Source organism: Ustilago hordei, assembly GCF_900519145.1.
Source record: "Ustilago hordei strain Uho2 genome assembly, contig: UHO2_contig_11, whole genome shotgun sequence".
NCBI lineage: Eukaryota > Fungi > Basidiomycota > Ustilaginomycetes > Ustilaginales > Ustilaginaceae > Ustilago > Ustilago hordei.
In genome coordinates this window covers 567,052-588,901 of record NW_024545272.1, presented here as the reverse complement: position 1 = coordinate 588,901, position 21,850 = coordinate 567,052, and the positions used below count along the sequence as shown (strand labels likewise).

At 49.6% G+C, this 21,850-nt stretch overlaps 6 protein-coding genes across 6 annotated transcripts; 2 read left to right on the top strand and 4 right to left on the bottom strand.

The window, feature by feature from the left end:
* Positions 1 to 24: 24 nt before the first annotated feature.
* On the top strand, positions 25 to 846 carry UHO2_05015 (uncharacterized protein; the record flags this gene model as incomplete). Its single annotated transcript, XM_041557546.1, has 1 exon — positions 25 to 846. One exon carries the CDS (start codon positions 25 to 27, stop codon positions 844 to 846), a length of 822 nt encoding a protein of 273 aa, XP_041413480.1.
* Positions 847 to 946: 100 nt separating this feature from the next.
* UHO2_05014 (uncharacterized protein) lies at positions 947 to 1,619 on the bottom strand (the record flags this gene model as incomplete). Its single annotated transcript, XM_041557545.1, has 2 exons — positions 947 to 1,486; positions 1,587 to 1,619. 2 exons carry the CDS (start codon positions 1,617 to 1,619, stop codon positions 947 to 949), a joined length of 573 nt encoding a protein of 190 aa, XP_041413479.1.
* Positions 1,620 to 2,691: 1,072 nt separating this feature from the next.
* UHO2_05013 (uncharacterized protein) lies at positions 2,692 to 5,658 on the bottom strand (the record flags this gene model as incomplete). Its single annotated transcript, XM_041557544.1, has 1 exon — positions 2,692 to 5,658. The coding sequence occupies one exon, from the start codon at positions 5,656 to 5,658 to the stop codon at positions 2,692 to 2,694; it is 2,967 nt and encodes a 988-aa protein (XP_041413478.1).
* Positions 5,659 to 8,019: 2,361 nt separating this feature from the next.
* UHO2_05012 (putative MST1 - threonine--tRNA ligase, mitochondrial) lies at positions 8,020 to 9,696 on the top strand (the record flags this gene model as incomplete). Its single annotated transcript, XM_041557543.1, has 1 exon — positions 8,020 to 9,696. One exon carries the CDS (start codon positions 8,020 to 8,022, stop codon positions 9,694 to 9,696), a length of 1,677 nt encoding a protein of 558 aa, XP_041413477.1.
* Positions 9,697 to 9,836: 140 nt separating this feature from the next.
* Positions 9,837 to 11,435, bottom strand: UHO2_05011 (uncharacterized protein; the record flags this gene model as incomplete). Its single annotated transcript, XM_041557542.1, has 1 exon — positions 9,837 to 11,435. The coding sequence occupies one exon, from the start codon at positions 11,433 to 11,435 to the stop codon at positions 9,837 to 9,839; it is 1,599 nt and encodes a 532-aa protein (XP_041413476.1).
* A 495-nt stretch (positions 11,436 to 11,930) lies between these two features.
* UHO2_05010 (uncharacterized protein) lies at positions 11,931 to 14,687 on the bottom strand (the record flags this gene model as incomplete). Its single annotated transcript, XM_041557541.1, has 1 exon — positions 11,931 to 14,687. The coding sequence occupies one exon, from the start codon at positions 14,685 to 14,687 to the stop codon at positions 11,931 to 11,933; it is 2,757 nt and encodes a 918-aa protein (XP_041413475.1).
* Positions 14,688 to 21,850: the final 7,163 nt, after the last annotated feature.

The following is a 21,850-nucleotide window of genomic DNA, read 5'->3' as shown; positions in this document are numbered from 1 at the left end:
CTCTCACACACACACACGCTCGCTATGCCTCGTTCCAATCACCACAAACGCAGTCGGCGACCACGACCCTCCAAACTAGCCCTCACTTTGTCCTTTTTCTTCCTCTCCACTCTCCCCTCCGCTTCCTCCACCACCGCAGTGCAAAGGCGAGACGGTTGGAGACCAGACACAGAACTTCCCGGTGCACCATTCATTATTGGAGATGGCAAGAATGAAGGGTCCAAGGTAAAAGGTTACGATGGAGAGTGGCCTTTATGGTCTTCCCTGCGCACCGACTCCGCCTCCCCCAACCCAACATCGAATCAAGGAAAAGGAGGATTAGAAGCTATCGACGCAACTTCACCCATATCCGGCACTCCAGCGGGGAACGCGACGAAATACGTCTGTGCACCGATCTCCGACTGCAACAGCTGTTCCAAAGACGTCATTCATCTGCCTTATTGCAGACCATACAATAACCGTCGTCGAACAGCCTGCGTTCCCATCTCCCAACCCTCCTCTCCCGAATCGATCAAAGCTGCGCTTTCACTCGCTTCTTCAGCCAAAGATGAAGACGAGGCTGGGGGTAAGAAAGGTGCAATGTTAGGGTGGGAAGCTTGTGGGAAATCAGCTAGGCAAGAGGGAAGGGATTACTTTGAAATGATCGCTGTAGTGGCAAGTATAGCGCTGTTTAGCATTTGGGCTTTTGTTCAGAGGCAGAAGTTGCTTTTTAGGAGACAGAATCAGATGTTGCAGAGTAGAGTTACAGGTCAGAGACGGTTACCTGGGGTAACGGTTCGGTTGGGGCAGGGCGGGCAGAGAGGGATACGGAAGAAGAGAAGTGCGAGGTTGGGGAGTCGCATTTGATATCACGCACACAAAGTAATCAAACAACAATGGAAAGATGAAGGAATGGATTGGTGTGTGATTAACAGTGAACGATATACATTGAAGCTTAAGTGCGTGATTAGGCGGTGGCAGTAGCATCTCGTCCAACCTCGATCTCACCAGTACCGTTACCAGCAGCACCCGTACCACTTTCAGTACCAGTACTTCTACTTGCCGTCTCCAACAACTCATCAGGGTTTCTGCTTCCACTGCTCCTGTACTGTTCCTCATCGGCACCCTGAGTGGTGTTGCTTGCACTACCAGCGCTGTTAGCAGCGAGCTTCCTCAAATCTGGCTGAGCTTTGTTGAACTCTGCATTGCGTTCGGTTTGCATCTGATCTCTCTTCTCTTGACCAGGAGTGGAGATACCTTGATCAGCGCCATTGAGCTGACCGAATCCTAGAGTAGCAGCGGATGTGGAAGAAGGGTTGGAGTCGGCGAGACCAGGAATGTCTTCTCCATCGCGACGTGCGGCGGCTAGTTCACGACGAGCATCACGTTCAGCGCCGATTTCAGTGCCGAGGATGGCAGCGCCGGAGGGAGCAGAGTTGCCAGCTTTGTTAGGACCGGAGGAGGAACCGGGGAGCGAGTGCGAGTGCTTGTCTTTTTGCAGCTCGGCCTGCGGGAAGAAGGAGGGTAGGAGAGGGAGGGGGGAAAGGTTAGTTACTGGCTAGAAGCGAAAAGTAGAGTAGAGGGGTATGAGGTTCGGAGAGACTTACAACAGAGTGAGGGGCAGCATCGGTACGAGTCATTTTGGATGCGTTGTGGCTGTTAGTGTTGAAGATGGGATGTCTTGCGATCGAGGTTGCTTTGGTCTCGACAAAGATGTGATGAAGGGAACAAATCTGATCAGGTCTGCTACTTATACTCCCTCCGCTCCCAGACAGCAGAGGCAATAGAGCTCACACCAGCCTTCTTCTAGCAACAGCCATTCTATGGTACTTGACGTCTCAACTGATTCTCCGAGAGGCAAGACGAACACTTTTAGTCTGCGCGCTGACAAACGCAGTCTCCTTTGACTCAGACAGGGACTTGACGAAGCAGTGCTGTCGATCCCCAAGTCTCGTCAAACACACGCTTCCATCTTACAGCGCAGTGCTTAAGTGTCAAGAAGCAAGGTGAGCATCGTGTGACTTCATACACAGTCTTCTCCACCTGCTGTCGAGGTCACTGATGAATCATCTCGGCAAAAAGCTTGATTATATGCTGTTTTATTCTTCTTTTTCTTCTTCTTCTTCTTCTTCTTCTTCTTGTGGTTCAGTGTTAGATGCGCAGGCTATATGCGCGTTGTAACGGTGTAACTAAGTGGATTGCAGGAAGGAAGGAGGAGATCTAAGGAGAGGCTAGTTTAAGTACTAGCTTCCGTACAAGGCAAGATAGGTATCGGATTTTGTGTGTGACGTGTATCGCGCGAGAAGATGTTGATTGTATGTTCTCATGCGGCATGCATTCGCACGAGAGAGCATCCAGGCGTGACAGTTCAGGGTCTTGAGTGATGTTGTTCTTCCAGCTTCCTGCCGTCTTTGACAACATTTCGCCGGCATCAAGTATGACACCCTTGTGGAGGCAAAGTGAGAACAAAGGCGTTTGACGTCAAACCACGCAACCTCGTCTGCGACATCAGTCGCTCAAACACATCCTTTCTTCCCAACGGTTCGTTGGACAGCATCTCATCTGCGCACGTGATGCTTGCCACGCGAGCAAACACATCTGCTCAAAACCACACGAACAGTGTGAGAAGTGATGTTCCTTTCACATATGGTACAAAGCAACAAAGCGATGTCACTATACATGAAGCATGATACTCCTCTGATGATGGAGGTCTCAATCGATATGGCTAGCCAACCTAGCCTTAATAGCAGTATTCTGTGCGTCCAACTTACTGATCTTGGTCTGCAATTCTGCCATCTTTGACATCAAAAACTCAGTCCTTGCCTTCGCTGCCTCACTCGTACTGATCGCCGGCGCACTGTGACTGCCCCCACTACCACCCAAGAAGCCCAGCAGTCCACCGTTGTTCTCCTTTTTCTCCTCTGGCGCAGGCAGCACAGCCCCCATCGTCGCCCCAGCTCCAGACGCAACCTTGAAAGGCGAACCTTGAATCATCGCACTAATATCCCCAATCTCCTTTTCAATCCCTTGCAGACTCTTCTCCGCACTTTCAATCGCCCCTGCATTCGCCATCAATGTCTGCGTGTCGTTAAACACCTTATCAGACACAAGGAGCTTGATCGCTTCCTGCATCACTGGTCTACCAGCACGAATTGCAGATGGTCTACCATCGTGATGTCTCACTGAGATGATCTCGGCCTGTTCCAAGGCTTTAATCGCTCCTTCGTTTCCTTTGAACTCGTTATGGAGTAGACCATAGTACGAGACTTCGCCAGATTTGGCTAGCTTTTGAACGATGGTCCATGCTTGAGAGCGCGTCCAGGGGAGAGAGGAGGCTTCCGAGGAGTCATCGCCGAATGCGTTTTTGCGGAGTTCGACGACGGAGCGTGAGATGATGTCTTGTACTGCAGACTCGACAGTTTGGCCCAAAGAGACTTTTTGGACAAGGGTTTCGAGGTCGGTGAGTCGGCCACCGAGTTTGTCGACCCATGAGGCTGTGTTGTTGTCCAGTGTGGGAGCGTATTGGGGTTCGGTGGCGGTGGTAGGGTTTGGGGTGCTGGAGGTGGTGAAGCTAGCTGGTCTGCTTTGAATTTGGGTGGCAGTGGAACCGTAGACGGGTGGCTGTGAGGCACCTATGGTGGAGGAGGAAGTGGGTGTGGGCAGACGGCCCATCTCCTTAAGCTTGTTATACACATAACTCCTCGCCTTGTCCTCCTCTGCATCAGCCAATGCAATACCCTGGAAAGGAACATTCGGCAGCGCCTTCGCCAATTCCTTACCCATCCCAACCGGATTATCCGATACAAAGATAACATGCGCGATTCCATTTGTCACCAACTCAGCCGCCCACTCCGCCAACACCGGATGCAGGATCGCCTGCTTGATCCCCTTGTGATGGAACTGCTTGATCACCACCACCGGTGAATCGAACGTCTTACCCTTCTTCCCCTCCTTCTCCGACTCGCGGTCGGATACAAGATGCTGAATCGAATCGATTGCGTTGTGTGTCAATGTAGAAGCTTTAGCCTCGAGCGACTGTTTCTCGTCCCTCACCTCAGTCGAGGCTGACAAGCCAGGGGTGGGTGTGGGAGCGGATATTTTGACGAGCTTTTTCTCTTCAGCGAGCCTTGCTTTCTCGGCTTTGGCGAGCCGCTTTTGCGTCTGCTCATTGATGCTGTTGAGTGCATTTGTGACTACACCCAGGATCTGTTTCAGCTGGGCATCTGTGGGAGTAGCAAACCCAGCTTTGGAACCAATAAGACCGACAGCAGCGAGATCAATCATACTGTTGATGCTGCTCAACCAGCTGAACACTGGCCAGTAACCCGTTTCGTTCGCCAACGACGTAATCAGCAGCGAGTCGTTCTTCGCTGTCTTTGCAATCGCATCGCAATCGATGACAAGATGCTGAACATCGCGAGTAATGGCTTTGCTCACGAGACCGCTCTTACCGGATCCACGGGGTCCAGAGATGGTGACAAATGTCGAAGGCTTTTCGCGGATCCATTCTTGGATGGTTTCGACGGATTGACGACGCTCCCACCAATCATCGACGCTTCCTTTTGCATCACCAGTACTGTCCTGGAACAAACCGACGGTGTTCTGCTTGATCCAAGTGTAGACGCGATACTCGTCAAGTGAAAAGGTATTGTGCACCTTGCTCTCGACCATAAACTCTCGTACAGGATCGAAAACCATGTATGAGATACCACCGATGAGGAACGCTACAAGCGGGAAGACCAGTCGAGGATGACTCGAGAACCAGTCCCAAGCTTGTTTGCTGCGGAGCATGCTCCTGAACGTGATCACGAAACGGGCACCATTTGGCAGTTCTAACCCGTGTGCACAGTTACGAGCACTAGTAGCACCGCGGATACGCGAGAAAGTGACAAGTGCCTCGGAAGGCTTTTCTTTGGTAATGGAAACGATGCGACCGTAGGGCCTCAAAGTCTGCCAAAGCTGCTCTTCGCTGGCATCCCCACCTTCAAGCTTAACAAAGATGCGTGTGGCGGGGAAGATGTTCATATCCTCCCTAAACGGCTTACCACGCACGACATGCACACCTGGAGTACCGAGGAAGAAGAGAAGCGGATTGAAGACACGACGAACGCCAGACTTGAGACGCATTTCGATCGTATTGAGCGACTCTTCGCTCTTTTCGTTCGGATCCTCGCGATATGAAAAAGTGACGAATGCACCACCGTCCTTCATCCTCTCTTCGGCACCGATAACCTTGAAGCCATAGCCAACACTCTGATCGGGAGGCAAGCTGGCTTTGACTCTGTCGAGAACGGACCGTTTCTCGAGCGAAGCAAGCATGTAGCGAATGTCCCAGAAGCCAAGTCGAATGGGGAACACGGTGTCAAAGTAAAGATAGCCGATCTTGCGGAAAGGATCGTTTTCAGTTTCGCTCTCGGCGTCTTCGGCGACTTTGGCCGCTTCGGGTGAGGTGGAAGCTAGTGCTGCTGATGATGACCATCGTAGGGTTGCGAGGCTGGTCGTTGCTGCTCTTGGCGAGAGGTGCTGCTTGTCGGTACGAGTGCACAGTACGCTAGAGCGTCGTGCGGAGAGGAGTGTTGAAGCACTTGCTGTTCTAACGAAGGCTGCATTGCGTGTACGGAGTGGAAGGATAGCGGTTTGGGCGAGGCTCATCCGGCCTGAGGCTCGTGAGAGATACATGGTGGCCACTGACGTGCACAAGGAAGCATGCGTTCCGGGGAGGTATACAGGGATGGGCCCGGAACGGATGTGGGATCGCTCTCCGTATGACTTGCTGATGGAGTGATAAGAATGAGTGAGAAGGCTGTCCAAAAACAGCTCAGGGTCCATTCCCTGATCTGAAAGGCTCTTTTGTCTCAGTAGCTCTTGACGTCATCTGGCGCGCTTTCCCTTTTTGGCTCGTGCGCTTTCTGCTACGCTGTTTGTGAACACCACTTAACATTGTCGAAAAATTGCAGGACCCTTCTTTTCTTGACCTCTATTAGTTGAAGATACATCGGCATTTTCAAAGGTCAACGTGTTAGACCAGAGTACGCAAAATCGGGAGATCGGGAAGACACTAAGCGCCAAAAAAGATGTGATAGGTGCAATGCTCGTGAGAACATATGCAGCCTATGCTCGTGGATTGATACCATGGTATGCAGGGGATATGTTGACATGACAACGGCTATAAAAGGAGACATACGGCCCATGGACATGTCTCGAAGAGCAAACGTGGTCGGGCATTAGCGTTAGAGTATACATACATATGAGAAGTTCTAGGTCCCGATACTGGTGATTGAGGAGAGTCTAAGTACGATGTCACTGCTACTTTATAGACAGAAACATATATACTCAATTGACTGAAGGAATGTGGCAAGAGCCTAGTGCTCTCTGTGAGATATACAGCACATGCATAAACTGTCCCATAATTTTACATGTCACCATACATCACTCTAATGCTCAATAGCTATAAGTTGTATTGCCACACTGTCTGATATCGTCTGAAAGCCCTGCTTCTTCTCTCCAAGTCTGTGTAATTGATATTGACATTGACTAAAAAAAATTGTGCTATGAAGAAGAGCTGAATTTTTTATTATTGTGGGACAGTTTATGGAGCATGCTCCCAAATAGCAACACTGCTCCATTCCTGACCTTGTGGGCTGTTGACTACAATGAAACTTGCAATGTAACTTGGTGGGAGCCTTCATATATATCAAAAGTAGTGATGTGGAAAGTTTCAGCTCAATCAGATGACTGCAAGTGATCTGGTGGCACTTCCAGTCTGACACCATCATATCTATACCATCATGCCAAAAACCACCCCAGAGAGGTGCCAATTGGCACTCTTTCACATCCAAAATGGGGAATCTATCTGTTCAGTTGCAGAACAACTTGGTATGAGCAAGTTTACAGTGAATCACATCAGCAAAAGCACCTCTGCTGATGTTCCAAAGTCAAAGGGGGGCCAGCTGAGAAAACTCCAGCCTCATCATGTTCACTTCCTGGATCACTATTTTGAGCTCAATTCAACCTCCATGGTCAGGAAAGCATGTCATGCACTGCAGGAGACATTTCAAATCAAAGCATGCCCAACCACAGTAAGAAAAGCACTTCATTACTGTCATTACAAAGCATGAAGGTTAGTGAAAAAACCGAAGCTACTCAAGAGACATTGCAAAGCCCATTTCAAATTTGCTAATGAGCACAAGGACATGTCCCACAATAAAAAAAAATTCTGCTCTTCTTCATAGCACAATTTTTTTTTTTAGTCAATGTCAATATCAATTACACAGACTTGGAGAGAAGAAGCAGGGCTTTCAGATGATATCAGACAGTGTGGCAATACAACTTATAGCTATTGAGCATTAGAGTGATGTATGGTGACATGTAAAATTATGGGACAGTTTACACATGTGCTGTATATACATGTGAGCAGCACAAGCCGAAGGTGGGAGTACTCCTACTTAATGATCTACCATGACAACGAGCAGGACTGTGTTGCACCCGATCTCTGCTGAGATCGGTTATCTAACCAGATCGGCTCCACCTGATCTCCGATCAGATCGCCCCGCGACATCCTTTGGCGTCGCACTGGATCGCAATCTCCAGCAACATACTCCTGTTCAGTAGCCACCCTGTGATTATAATAAAAAGCCTTTTTATTTAGTTCCACCTGACTGAAAGGAGTGCCTTACTGTGGCCTCCAGAGCGGTGTATCTAATTTCTACTCAATTTCACCAAAAGCCGAGTTAACATGACTTTTTAGACGTTTCTTGCAATCCCGTCTGGACTCAATCGCACCAAAAACGTTACTAAATTGTATATACATAACATGAAGAAACTAAGTGGATTGCAGGCAAGTCCAGTAGAGGTCCAGGCTGCTAATAGTACGCCTGGCTTTGGTGAAGATGGTGTTTGTGAAGAGAGGAGCGGAGAAGCGGAACAATTCGATTGTTAAGTCCGACGATTACGTGATGCATTCTCAGCAGTGACCTCTGACATTGACCGAAGCTTACCGCTATCTACCACCATCATCAACAGCGCCAGAGCTACCCAGCAATGACTGGTAACGGAGCTAGGATGCTCGCCCGAACAATGCTGCGCAGCGCTGGCACAAGCAGCAGTACTCGTCCTGTCGCTGCCCCCTCCACCTCTCTCCGTGGCCTCAACGCAACACAAGCCAGCCGCACCGCCTCAAGCTCTTCAGAAGCCTCGGCCGCAGGCGCAACCCCTACACCAATACCAAGTCCAGCAGATGCAACCGTCAGCACAAACCCAACCGACCATCGATCAATAGGAAAAACACAATCGCTCTTCCTCACGCACGACTCTTCACCTGGAACCCCCTTCATCCTCCCGCACGGCATGCGTTTAGCCCGAAAAGTCGAACGAGTAGTCCGTGACCTCTACGACGTCTATGGCTATGACGAAGTGCAGTCTCCTCAACTCTACAAAACGTCTCTCTGGAAACGGTCTGGTCATTGGGACAACTATCGCGATGATATGTTTGCTACTGAAGGGTATAAAGAGCGCCTTGCTCGCACACAATCCACCTCCACTCCGATCCCGCTGGAAACCGAGCCGAGCAGTATAGATCAAGGTCGAACGGCTTGCTGCTCCATCCACCCAGATCCGGGGGCTGTGGCAGAAGAGGAAAGATTCGGATTGAAACCGATGAACTGTCCCGGACATTGCTTGATATTTGCTTCTCAAGAAAGATCCTACCGTGATCTGCCCATCCGTTATGCCGAGTTCTCCCCGCTCCATCGCAACGAAGCTTCCGGAGCACTAACCGGCTTGACCCGCGTTAGGAGATTCCATCAAGACGACGCCCACGTATTCTGCCGCCCTGATCAAGTAGCAACCGAAATCAACTCAATGCTCGCCATGCTCACTTCCGCATACGATACGTTCGGATTCTCTTCTTTCGAACTCGTCCTTTCCACCCGACCGCACGACTCCTACATTGGAACACTGGAAGAGTGGGATAAAGCTGAATCAGGTCTTCGCTCTGCCCTCAATTCCTCCGGACGCCCATGGCAGTTGAATGAGGGGGACGGTGCATTCTACGGTCCCAAAATCGACATCCGTCTCGTCGATGGTCAAGGTCGTCGTCACCAAACAGCCACGATCCAACTCGATTTTCAACTTCCACGCCGATTCGAGCTCTCTTACGCCGACCCCAACGCTGCAACTACCAATGAACGAAGTACACCCGTAATGATCCACCGCGCTATCCTCGGCAGCGTAGAACGATTTATGGCCATCCTAATCGAACAAACGTGCGGTTGGTGGCCGTTTTGGCTGTCACCCCGCCAAGCCATCATCTTATCCGCAAGGACAGATTCTCCAGCACTAAACGAGTACGTGGCGAAAGTGGCAAAGTATCTCTCGCTCGGGATAGAACCAAGTGCAGAACCAGCAAAAAGCACAGAAAGACATTTGCAGAGGTTCTTTGTCGACATAGAGTCAAATCCGCAGGGAGAGAAGTTGGGCAAGTTGGTAAGGAAAGCTCAGTTGGCGAGATATAACTACATCCTGGTGGTGGGAGAGAGAGAGATGGAAACACAAACGGTGAATGTTAGGAAGAGGGATGATAGGAGTGCGCCAGCGAGACTGAGGGAGTTGTCTGAGAAGGATATGTTGAGGTGGGGAGAGGAGGGAAAGGAGGGACGGTATGAGGTGAGGGGGTTGAGGAAGCTGTTTTGTCGCTTGGACTCACATCATACTTGGTAGAAACCCCCCCAGCTGTCAATGCAGGTAATATACAGATACATACACAAAGAACGACTGGACTGCAGCAGAGAGAGAAGTACGATGTAGTATTGACAAAGTCTAGACGGAGCAAGATTTTATATGCTAAAGTAGAAGGGAGGTTAAACGCTCTTCCGATGCTCAAACGCATGTTCCACCTCATGATCAACATGAATGAAAGCCCTTTCCACCATCGGCAGACTCTCCAGATTGTCCTGTAGAGCCTGACTCAAATCATGACTCTTCCACAAGGGTGTCTCGGGATGCATGACGATGTCGATCTCCACAATGTACCTCGGACCTGAACTATACGCCCTGACACTTTCGATCGCCCGAATTTCGTCACTGAACAGCGCAGCATTGTACGTTACCAGCTGCAAGAAGTCCGTTGGAGCTGCCACCCCTGCCAGAGTCTTGAACTCTCCAAATGCCGTCCGTGTCCAACTTGTGATGATAGCGAGAGAGATAATAAGGGCACCAGCGGGATCGATCCAACCAGCAACAGTTGCGCCTGCAGCCGAAGTGAAGATACCAAGCCCGTTAATAAAGAGATCGTTCCTGTGGTCTTGATACAACACTTCTACCTGCGAACTGTACTTGCGTAGCCCGAAACAGTACAACGCCAAGATAGCCTTGGTGACAAAAGCGATTCCGACTGCGATGAGGGAGGCTAGGTGAAGCTCCTTATCTTGATCACCTGTTGCTAGTTCCTTGATCGATTCCACCACTAGAATGGCGGAAACCATCCCCATGAGTGCAGCATAGGTAATGTTTCCGATCGGCTCGAACCTTGATCCTCCAATAGGCCATTTCCGTTCGTCAACCTTCTCGCTCTTACGATGCAACCAGTTCAGCACGAGGTTTGCGAAAGGGTCGAAAACCGAATCGGCAGCAGTGGCGAAGAGGGAGAGCGAGAGAGAGCTGACAGCTGCGTACATCTGAAGGGCAGCAAGGGCAAAGTTGGCACTGATGGAAGCATAGACTGCAATCTTGACTTTGAGTGCAGATGACTCGCGGCCTTGTTTATCTTCGTCTGCGTGTTTGGAGATGGGTTTGAGCAGACGTTCGATGTGTTCGTTCTGGGCTTCGTAAAAGTCACGGATCTGACGCTCGTTGCGCTTGTTTCGACCTTTGCCAGAGTGTCGACGACGGATCTCGGATTCTTCGACAAGTCGAGAGCGGAGGAGCAAAGGGTCGGTGTCTTCTGTGCCCGGTGTCATGGGACCGAGACCGCCGTAACCGATGGAGCTGGCACGGGAACGAGAAGAACCTGGTGTCACGGCACTGTCCCCTGTAGGCGCGCCAAGTTTGCCATCAGCGGCCCCATGTTGAGGAGCAAGTGTAGCGTGCACAGGAGCAGGCGAAGGCGAAGAAGAGTGAGTATGGTGTCTGTGGGCGTGGTGGAAAGCTGCACTGCCCTGAGCACGAGCATAGGTGGAAGAAGTGCTGGGGCCGATGTTGACATCGATTGTGATATCGTTGCCAAGGTTGTTCTGGTAGCTTCGGAGATGCGCAGGCATAGTGGGTGTAGTAGCTGTGGCTGGAAGGCGAGTGGCTCGAGCAGCGGCAGGAGTAGGTGCTGTTAGCTCGATATCTTGGTCGTCTACGGGAGAGAGTGGGGGAGAGAGACCGGGTTGGTGGTCAGCAGCAGCAGCATCGTTGGAGGAGGAGCCCAACTTTTGCTGTGCCGCTGACATGGCAGACGAGATGATGTGCGACATCCCTCCTTCCTTTGCGTGCTTGTCGTCAAAGGGGATGGGAGATGGTGGCAGCGAAGAGGAAAAGGGAGGAGAGAGGCTGAAGCTGAGTTATCAAAAAAAGTGGGTGCGAGCAAGACAAAAAAAAATAAAAATAAAAAAGGTTGACCGTCTGTGCGTTGGACAGGGTCACCGTGCGCTGCGCTGCACAGCCGCACTTTTTTGGCGTCGCCACCACACAAATAGAAGACCCGTGGGATCTGTATCCGTTGGCTCTCTGAAAGTTTGCCTGCCCTAGACACACTCTTTCTTCTTGTCTCTTCTTGGGTCACACAACGTCGTCCCTCAGTAACACACAGGAAGCTACGCTATGACAGAAGTCTTGTAAACAGCTTGTCAGATTTTGTCGTGCTTTACATCAATCAGTGGATCTGTGGTGTGAACATCAGAAGCGGAGAGAGAGTTAGGGAATGGTCAGTACAACGATCAACCTAGAACAGATAGAGGTTATTGCGGAAATCAACTCACGAAAACATCCAACCTCGCTAGCTGGCTATACGTCTCGCTGCTCATTCTAAACCTCAACATGCCCGCCCACATCATCAACGCTCTCGCCTGTGCTCTGTACTCGTCCATCGCACTCGTTCCACTCCTATGAATACTCTCCTTCAGCTCCTGATGCAGCTTGTACAAGATCGTCATGGTCATCAGTACGATCTCGGAAAAGTTGCGTGCAATGTTCTCATCCACTTCCTTGAACTCCTCCGCTTTGCGTGTGATCGCAACCACGTCCTTCCTCGACTCTGCGTCAAGGGGCAAAATTCGCAGCGCCTCGATGGTCTGCAAGGCTTGGAGGTTTTGACCATCGCTGTGGAGTCCGACGGCTTTCTTGAGCTCCAGGAGTCGTCGACAGGTGTCGCGGTTCTTGCCTGAGTAGCCAAACTGCTTTTCGTAGGTGTCGAGGATGGCAGTGGCGAGGGTGACGAGGTTGCTAGCGGCAGAGAAGGATGCGCCGGAAGAAAGACCTGTCGACTTGTACTCAGCTGCACTGCTCGGGTCGGTCAGCCGTGCACCAAGCTCCTTGTTCAGCACAGCAACCACTGTGTCGTGCTGCCCAGCAAGGTTGTAGAGTAAGATGGCCGACTCGGTGCGGTGAGCCATGTCGCATTGTGTAGCAGCCACTTGCACGATGGTCGAGAGAAATTCGCGTTCGTTCTTGATTTTGATCAAAGGCAAGTTCCTCTCGATCAGACCAGGAGTCTTGGCGCCATTAGTGCGAACATCTCCAAGCAACTCCTGGAACTCGGTAGGGTGCGCTTCGAGCACCAAAGCTCGGATCAGATCGTGGCAGCGTCGGACCTGTTCCGATCCAACAGGCTCGGCCACATCGGCGTGCAAACAGATGAGGTAGAGGTACTGCAAAGCATCACGACGCGATGACTGGGAGAAGGTGCGCACGTATCGCTGTACAAGCTTGGCAAAGTCGATCGAAGCAATGTTGCCTCCCTGACCATCCGCCTCCACGAGCAAATACTCGACTTGCGAAGAAGCAGCTTGCAATGGAACACGCAGCAGACCGTAATATGCAAGCACGACGGCAAAGTGGATCGCGTCGACCTGGTGTGCTGAGCGAGAGAACAAGAAGCCAACGGCCCTCTCGAATTGGCCACAAAGTAACAGCAATCGGAAGTAGAACAACGGTCGATTGCCTTTAGGATCAAAGTAAGACTCGCCAAACTTCTCCACTTTGTGTCCCAGGTCATCGAGCGTGAAACGGTCACGGACCGAATCTTGAGCATCCGCATCCTCGTCGTATGTTTCGCGCACCATGCTGAGTTGCAGCCAGAGCCAGTTCTGGATGCTTGATGTGAGCAAAGTGGGGAACTTCTTCGAGACGTCAATTCTGCCAATGAGCTTGTACAGGCCAAGCTTGTACGGGTCGTGCACCTCGGGCAGGGTACGGAAACGCGAGTTGTATTCAGCGATGAAGCGATCTTTCAGGAGACGAGGGAGACGACGGTCAGGCGAGTCGACCCACGCCTTGAGGTACGCGAGGAATGAAGGGTCGGTAGAACGAATGCGGTTCTCGTTCTCGGAAGCACATTCCAGGGCTTCTTTGGTCTTGCCAATACGAAGGAGCAAGTAGAGTTCGGCCCAAATGGGAACATTGGTAGAAGCGTCGAGCTCCTTGGCCAAATCGGATCTCCACTGGTGTTGCGAGCTGAGATGCTGAACACGCAAGAAGGCGGCAACAGTGGAACGCACGGTGGGTGCACCTCCTCGCTGAGCGAGCACGGGGTTGGCTGCAATCACCTGCTCCATATGCTCCTCGAACTCTTTCATTAAGAAGGCTTTCGAGCCTTGGATGAGCTCCTTGCGCAGGTTGATGCCGTCGACGCCGTGCCATCCTTTCAAGTCGAGGTAAGCGGAAGCATATTGACGCTCCTTGATGGGCTTGGTGCTGAACTCTCCGTTGCGCACATCCTGCTCACGCACCAGAGAGGCCAGCGCCTTCCAGCTCTCGTGCAGCTCCTTGTTCTTTGCACCCTCGCCCAGACCAGAGATGGCATCGATGAAAGCGTGTGCTAGCGCAAGGCTGTATCCTTCGAGACGTGACGAATTGAGTCGCGAGACGACCATCTGGTATCGTGCCATCTTTCCGTGCATTTGCGAAGTGGCAGTGGAGCCGAACATAGCGCTCGAACTCGATGGCAAAGTGTGAGCCGAGGTGGAGGCGCCGCCAAAGGCAGAGCGCGAAGCATCGAGATCAGCATCGCGACCCGCTGTGGAAGCGTTGGTAGGCTGGTGCTGGCCTAGCTCTTCAAGGATCTTGCGCTTCTGTCTCTCCCAGTCGCGGTGCATGGTGCGGTCAAGATTGCGGTGAAAGTCTTGCAAAGTCTCGCGCCTGCCTTGTTCGATTGCACTGATGACCACCTGCTGGTGCTCGTGGGTGAGGTAGCTCTCGACATCGGTATCGTAGATGGGCTGTAGGGGTTCGAAAGTGCCGGCGATGTTGGCCGCGTTGATGGTGTCGGCGAGCTGGGCTGCGTCGATACCACCGTTGGCGAGAAAGTAGTGAGCTCGAGCATCGCCGGGTTGTGCGGAACCAGAGCGGAGACTCTTGGACACGAGTTTGCGACTCTGGTTTTCGATCTGGTCGAGACCGAGCTGAATCTGAGGCAAGTCAGAGCGACCGAGATGGTTTGTGAGCTTCCTAGATTGCTGAAGAAGCTCGGAGAGCGACTGCGGCGCTGCGTCCATGGGGTAGTCGTTCATCTTGAGCCGCGCTCAGAAGAGTTTGCCGTGATGTTGTGAGCGGATCGAAGGAGCGCGTTTAGGGTAAAGTCGTCGAAGGAAGGCGTCCTTATAATCTATGAGTACCAGGTGACGAAGATGAGACACCGATGTGCAACTGGATGCGATGATGGCAAGACGATGCGGAAGAAGGATGGCTCGTGAGTTGATTTGGAGAAGATACGTTGGCTTGTGTTGAACCACAAACACACTTCTTTCTCTTTCCCTCGTTCAGATTTTGCTTTTTCGCGGCAGTCGGGAGACAAACAGCAACATCATCTCGGACTCTTTTGCCAGATTCGATCCCGACTTGGCTTCCGTCCTTCCTCTCGCTGTTCCCTACCTTTCGACCCGTTGGCCTGGATGAAGTGACAGTAAGGCCCTATCTCAGCTTAAAACCACAACCATCCATGACCGCACTTTAGGATTCCTGCACCAAGTCAGGGCCCCCCCTTGATAAAATTTGATAAAATGTTACATCGTCATATCAGACAAAGTTGCTGGAAATCACTTGGTCGTCTCGCTCGGGTGCACGCACGGATCGCCTGGAGAAGCAGCAAAATTGTTAAAGTAGGTACGTCAAACATCGATGATCACAAGTATCGATTGTGATAATGATTGTGAACCAAGTGTCATGGGACCGGATGAATGCGCAGGAAGAACCGAACTCATATGAAGAGATCTGTGCAAACATTGTGGATTGGGCGAAAGTAGAGTTCCAACAGAGTTCAGTGTGATCAGTAGGATCAATGGCTCTATGACATAACTTGTTGCAATTGGTAGGAACATGGATCTTGTTACAAGAGTCAGTAGTCAGTAGAATCAGTGGGAAAGTAGAGTCTGACAGGGATCAGTGAGATTGGTAGGATCAACAGCTCTATGACATAACTTGTCATGATCAGTAGGAACATGGGCCTTGTTACAGAAGTCAGTAGAATCAGCAGGACCATGCTTGCTACAACAGGCCTCACAAGAATTGGTTTGAGAGGTGCCTCTATTGCCAATATGGCAAGAGGAGGATACCAAACAAGGGAGAGGTCACCACTGGATGAAGTAGGGGGCCTTGCATGACAATGGAGCCAGTGCCAGCAGGTGGGCGCCAATGACAGGAGGGTGGAAAGGGTGTGAGTCACCACTCAGATGAAGTGGGACTGACCCCTGACAGAGATGAGGCTGCAAGAGGACCATCCACCCACAGGAGGCAAGGGAGGCAGTGCCAACAAGTGGCATCACAAGGTGGATGGGGAGGATAAGAGGGACAAGGAGGTGGAGCAGTGTCACAGGCAATGCTGCAAGAATGGTATATAACCATGTTCCTTGTCATAGCAAGTGAGTGGATCACCATCCACTCTACACCATATTTTACTAGTTATAGCTTTCACATAAGTATATTTAGTAGTCTGTCAACAGTAGCAATTGTAAGACATTGCTCCTATCATAGCATGTGTGTTGTATCACCACTCATTGACATCGATTGACATCCCAAAGGTGGTTCATCCAGTGGTCCAGCTCTCTCAATCATTAGAACCAAAGGCAGTCATCCACTGTGGTCCAGGGATCACTTCAAGCACTCAGTCAACACACTGGACACTTGTGTCAGTGCCAACAACATCATTCACACCAGACCTTGGTGTCATCATAATACATTCATTGTTATTGATTGTGCCAAGCTACCTCTGGATGGAGTGTCCACAGCAGTTAGTCGAAACCTGCAATAGCAATCAATCTATCACATATTTGAGTGAGAAAAGTCATAGAGGCCTTCTACAACAGATCTTGACCAAAATAATCATACACAGTATCTTATCACATATCTCAACAGGGTCTGTAATAGAAGCAGTTCTACTACAGATATCAGGTTTCAGGCACAAGACCTCTGACACTAAGTACATGGTGTTTTGTGTGTATATATACAGCTCGCGCATAAACTGTCCCATGATTTTAGATGTCACCACACATCACTCCAATGCTCAATAGCCATATGTCTTATTGCCACACTGTCTTATATTGTCTGAAAGCCCTTGAGAATACCTATTCAACCATACCAGCTTGATGTATCAAAAAGTGCAGTCAAAGAAAATAAAAGGTGTGTGATTTTTCCCCCTTCTGGGACAGTAAATGGAGCATGCTGCCAAATAGCAACACCACTCCATTCCTGACCTTGTGGGCTTTTGATTACAATGAAACTTGCAATGAAACTTGGTGGGCACTCTCATAGAACCAGATGCACAGGAGGAACTGGAATCATATGAAGAGTGGCGCAGGAATTGCAGGATTGGGCAAAACAAGGGTTTACAGCAGAGTCCATCAAGATTGGTAGTAAAGAGGCTCTATGACAGGTCTCACTCAAATCAGTACAAGCAGGATCTTATAGCAAAGCCCACTGGAATCAGTAGTATTGTGATTGTACAACAGATCTCGCAGAAACCAGTGAGAGGATGCTGATATCATGGATAGATGGTAATGACATTTGGGTCTGCCACTCCAATGAAGCAGGGGCCTGCTTGGTGATGAACTCAGGGCAGGAGGATGGGTGAGATGAAGAAGTGGGTGAGTAGCCACTCAGATGAAGTGGGAGTGGCCCCTATCAATGATAAAGCAACATGAGGACCTCCCATTTTCAGGAGGGAAAGGAAGCAGTGTGAATGAGTGACTTCACAGGGTAGGCAGGGCAAGAGAGGAGGAGCAGTATTTGAGGAGATCTCCTAGAATAGAAGCAGTGTTGCAGGAGACATTGTGAGGACATCTATATAACCATGCTTTCTTGCCACAGTAGTTGAGTGGAGCCTAATCCACTCTGCACCTTACATTACTAGTTATAACTTCACATAAGTATACTTAGTATTCCATCAACAGTTGCAATTGCAGAGCATTGCTTCTATTGTAGCACAAGTGTTGTATCACTGCTCATTGACATCATCCAAAGGCAGTGCTAACTGCAGTCTGGATATCAATTGATACTGAAGGCAGTTACATACTGCAGTCCAGCTCTCTGAATCATAGAACTGAAGGCAGTCGTCCACTGCAGTCCAGGGATCAACAATCATTCAGTCAACACACTAGACACTTGTGTTGATGCAAGCACATTTGCACCAGACCTTGGTGTCACCTCAAGGAGTGCCCACAGCAGTTAATCAGAATCCTTAATAACTCTCAGTCTACAAGCTATTTGAGTGAGAACAAGTATAGAAGGCTTCTATAGCAGATTCTGGCAGAAACAGTAATAGAAGGCTTCTACAACAGATTTCGCCGAGATTGGATTTAGGTGACCTCTATCACAAATTTCGGGTTCTAGGCGCACGACCTCTGACAGGCACCTTCATATACATCGAAATTAGTGTTGTGGAAAGTTTCAGCTCAATCAGATGACTGTGAGCAATCCAGCAGCACTTCCAGTCTGACACCATCATTTCTATACTATCATGCCTAAAATTACCCCAGAGAAGTGCAGATCTGCACTCTTTCACCTCCACAATGGGGAATCTATCTGTTCAGTTGCTGAGCAACTTGGTTTGAGAAAGTCTACTGTGAATTGCATCAGCAAAAGCATCTTAACTGATGTACCAAAGTCAAAGGGGGGCTGCCCAAAAAAACTCCAGCCCTGTCATGTTTGCTTCCTGGACCACTAATTTGAGCTCAATTCTACCTCCACTGTCAGGAAAGCATGTCAAGCACTACAGGAAACATTCCAAGTCAAAGCTTGCCCAACCACAGTAAGAAAAGCACTTCAATATTGTCACTACAAAGCAAGGAGGTTGGTGAAAAAACCCAAGCTACTCAAGAGACATGTCATGGGTCTGGATGCACAGGAAGTAGGAAGACCCGTAGTTCATATGAAGGGAGCACAGGAATCAAGGAATCGGGCAGATCAAGGGAATTACAGAAGAATTCAGTGAGATTGGTAGTAGACACAGTTCTATGACAGATCTCATCAAGATCTGCATGAATGATGTTGATATCACAAATCCTGCCAGAATCTGTAGTAAGCATGATCTTATGGTAGATTCCATGGGGATCAGTGACAAGGATGGGCATATGACGAATTCACATGCAAGGAGGATTGGGCTCACCTGCGAGGAGGACCAAGCCCTGCCAAGATGGGGACCAAGCTCAGGAACAGGCAGCTGGTTACCACTCAGGGGAGCTCGCAAGATAGGGGTCAGGAGAACCGTCGCCGGTGAGGAGGAGGAGGAGCAGTGTCGAAGGAGTCGACACAGCTCAAGGAGGACAGGAGCGACAGAAGACACAGATCAAGGAGGACAGGAGCAACAGAACAAGCAGGGCTTGAGGAGAAGGAGGCGCCTCATCAGGGACCCCTGCATAGGACTTGATGAAGAAGGTACTCCCTGGAGAGGGAGCTGGAGCAGTGTTGCAGGCGACACTGCAAAAGATGTATAAAAGCATGCCTCCTCGTCATTGGTGGACAAGTGGATTCTCATCCACTCTACACACCATAACTAGTATTACTTCAGAAGCATAAGTACTCATTAGTTCAGTCAGCATAGTAGTAATCGATAGATTGCTCCTCATTGTAGCACATATGTCATATCACTGCTCACTGACATCTGAAGGCAGTTCATAGCAAACCAGTGGTCCAGATTAAGATAGAACTGAAGGCAGTCATCCACTGCAGTCCAGGGATCACCTCAAGTGATAGTCGACACACTGGACACTCATGTCAACACCACCAACCTCATCATCAACAATATACTCACACCAGACCTTGGTGTCATCACAAGTTCACATTGTTATTGATCATGCCGAGCTACCTCTGGATGGAGTGTCCACAGCGGTTAGTCGAGACCTGCAATAGCAAAGCCTGTACTACAGTTCCAAGCAAGAAAGTGATAGAGATGACTCTATTACATATTTCACTGAGAATAGTAATACTACTAGTATTGTCGCATAACTCGACAGAATCGGTAATAGTATCGACACTACTACCAATCTCAGGTTTCAGGCACACGACCGCTGACAAGACACTACATAGCCTGTCATAAATTTGCCAATGAGCACAAGGATATGACTGTTGATGCTTGGAAAAAGGTTGTATGGTCGGACAAGACAAAGATCAACTTTTTTGGACCAGATGGTAAGCAGTTCTGTTGGGTTAAGAATGCTAGCTTCAACAGTAAGCTTGTCAGGCCTGTCACAGAAGCTGCGCAGGAAGATCCGAAATGAGGTATGAGGAGCCTTTTGTGCACAAAATTGTGAAATTAACTGGATCATGGGTTTCCAGTTGATTTCACCTGACAATAACCATATCACATCTGTCTGGTTGATTTTGCTGAAATCAATCAGAATACAACTATCTGGTTGATTTCACCAAACACACCACAAGAAGCTTCCATCAGTACAGAATGAGCTGATGGACTACAAGGAAACAATGGGAGGCTTGGTAGGGAGGACCTTCATGGTCAAGGGGGAGGCCAGGATGGTGGGAAAGGTTTCACATGTGAGGAGAAGGTCCAAGCTCAGCCAAGAAGAGGACCAAGCTCAAGAGTGAGTGGCAGGTTACCACACAAGGGGGACATGCTCTTGATCACATAAGAACCAGTCACAAGGTAGACTGCATGGATGGAAGTGGGACAATATGGATGGTCACATGGTCAGGGAGAGCCATCAGATAGGGGCCAAGGGAATGGCCACAGATTGGGAGGGGAGGGGGAAGAGCTGAAAGGACCAACATTGGTACCATGAGGAGGACAGGCAGTGTCAAGAAGATTAACACACAAGGAGAGGAGGAGTAGGAGGAGGATGGGGACACTCCTCCAAGAGGAGCAGGATGTCATGGGCCTGGATGCGCAAGAAGAAAGAAGATCTGTCAACTCATATGAAGGGGGCACAGGAATCAGGGAATTGGGCAGATCGTGGAATTTGCAGCAGAATTCATCAAGATCTGTAGTAGGAATGGTTCTATGACAGATCCCATTGAGAGCTGCATGAACAAGGATGATATCATGAATCCCACCGAGATCAGTAGTAGGAGAGGTCATATAGCAGATTCTGTGGAGATCAGTGACAAGGATGTTCATATGACAAATTTACATGCAAGGAGGACCAAGCTCTGCCAAGACAGGGACCAAGCTCAGAAACATGCAGCTGGTTACCATTCAGGGGTCACAAGATAGGAGTCAGGAGAACAGTCACTGGTTAGGAGGAAGGAGAGCTGTGTCGCTAATACCAGCATACAGGTCATGAGGAGGAAGAGCTGTGTCGAAGAGGTTGACATTCAGCTCAGGTAAGAAAGGAGGGGATGCTACAGGGAATCCTGCATAGTACTCAATGAAGAAGGTACCCTCTGGAGAGAGGGTCTGAGCAGTGTCACCAGCAACACTGAGAAGAGGTATATAACCATACTTTCTCATCATAGGTGAATGAGTGGATCCTCATCCACTCTACACCATATAAACTAGTTATCACTTCAGCATAAGTATATATTAGTTTCAGTCAGCATAGTCACAATCAAGTAGATTGCTTCCATTGTAGCACATGTGTTGTATCACCACTCACTGATGTCCGAAGGCAGTTCATAGCAAACCAGTGGTCTGGATAAAGATAGAACTGAAGGCAGTTGTCCACTGCAGTCTGGGGATCACCTCAAGCACTTAGTCAACACACTGGACACTTGTGTCAACACCACCAGCAATCATATTCACACCAGACCTTGGTGTCAGTACAAGTTCACAATGTTATTGATCATGCTGAGCTACCTCTGGACAGAGTGTCCACAGTGGTCAGTTGAAACCTGCAATAGCAAAACCCTTACTGCAGTTCCGAGTGAGAAAAGTGATAGAGATGGCTCTATTGCATATTTTGCCAAAAATCGCAATACCACAAGTGTTGTTACATAACTTGACAGGATTCATAATAGACACGACTCTATTACCGATCTCAGGTTTTGGGCATGTGACGGCTGACACAGGAGTGGTGCCGTGGACAACACCCTATGGACACATAAATACTACCACTTCACCATAGCATATGAGTGAATCCTCATCCACTCTACTCTTTACTTTACTTACTCTTACTTAGTTATGTATCATTGCAATAGCAAGAAGCTGTTGCAATGACATCTTGAATGTGTGTGTGTATCACTGTCAGATGTCAAAACTGTAGGCAGTGTTCCTCTCAACACCTGTGGT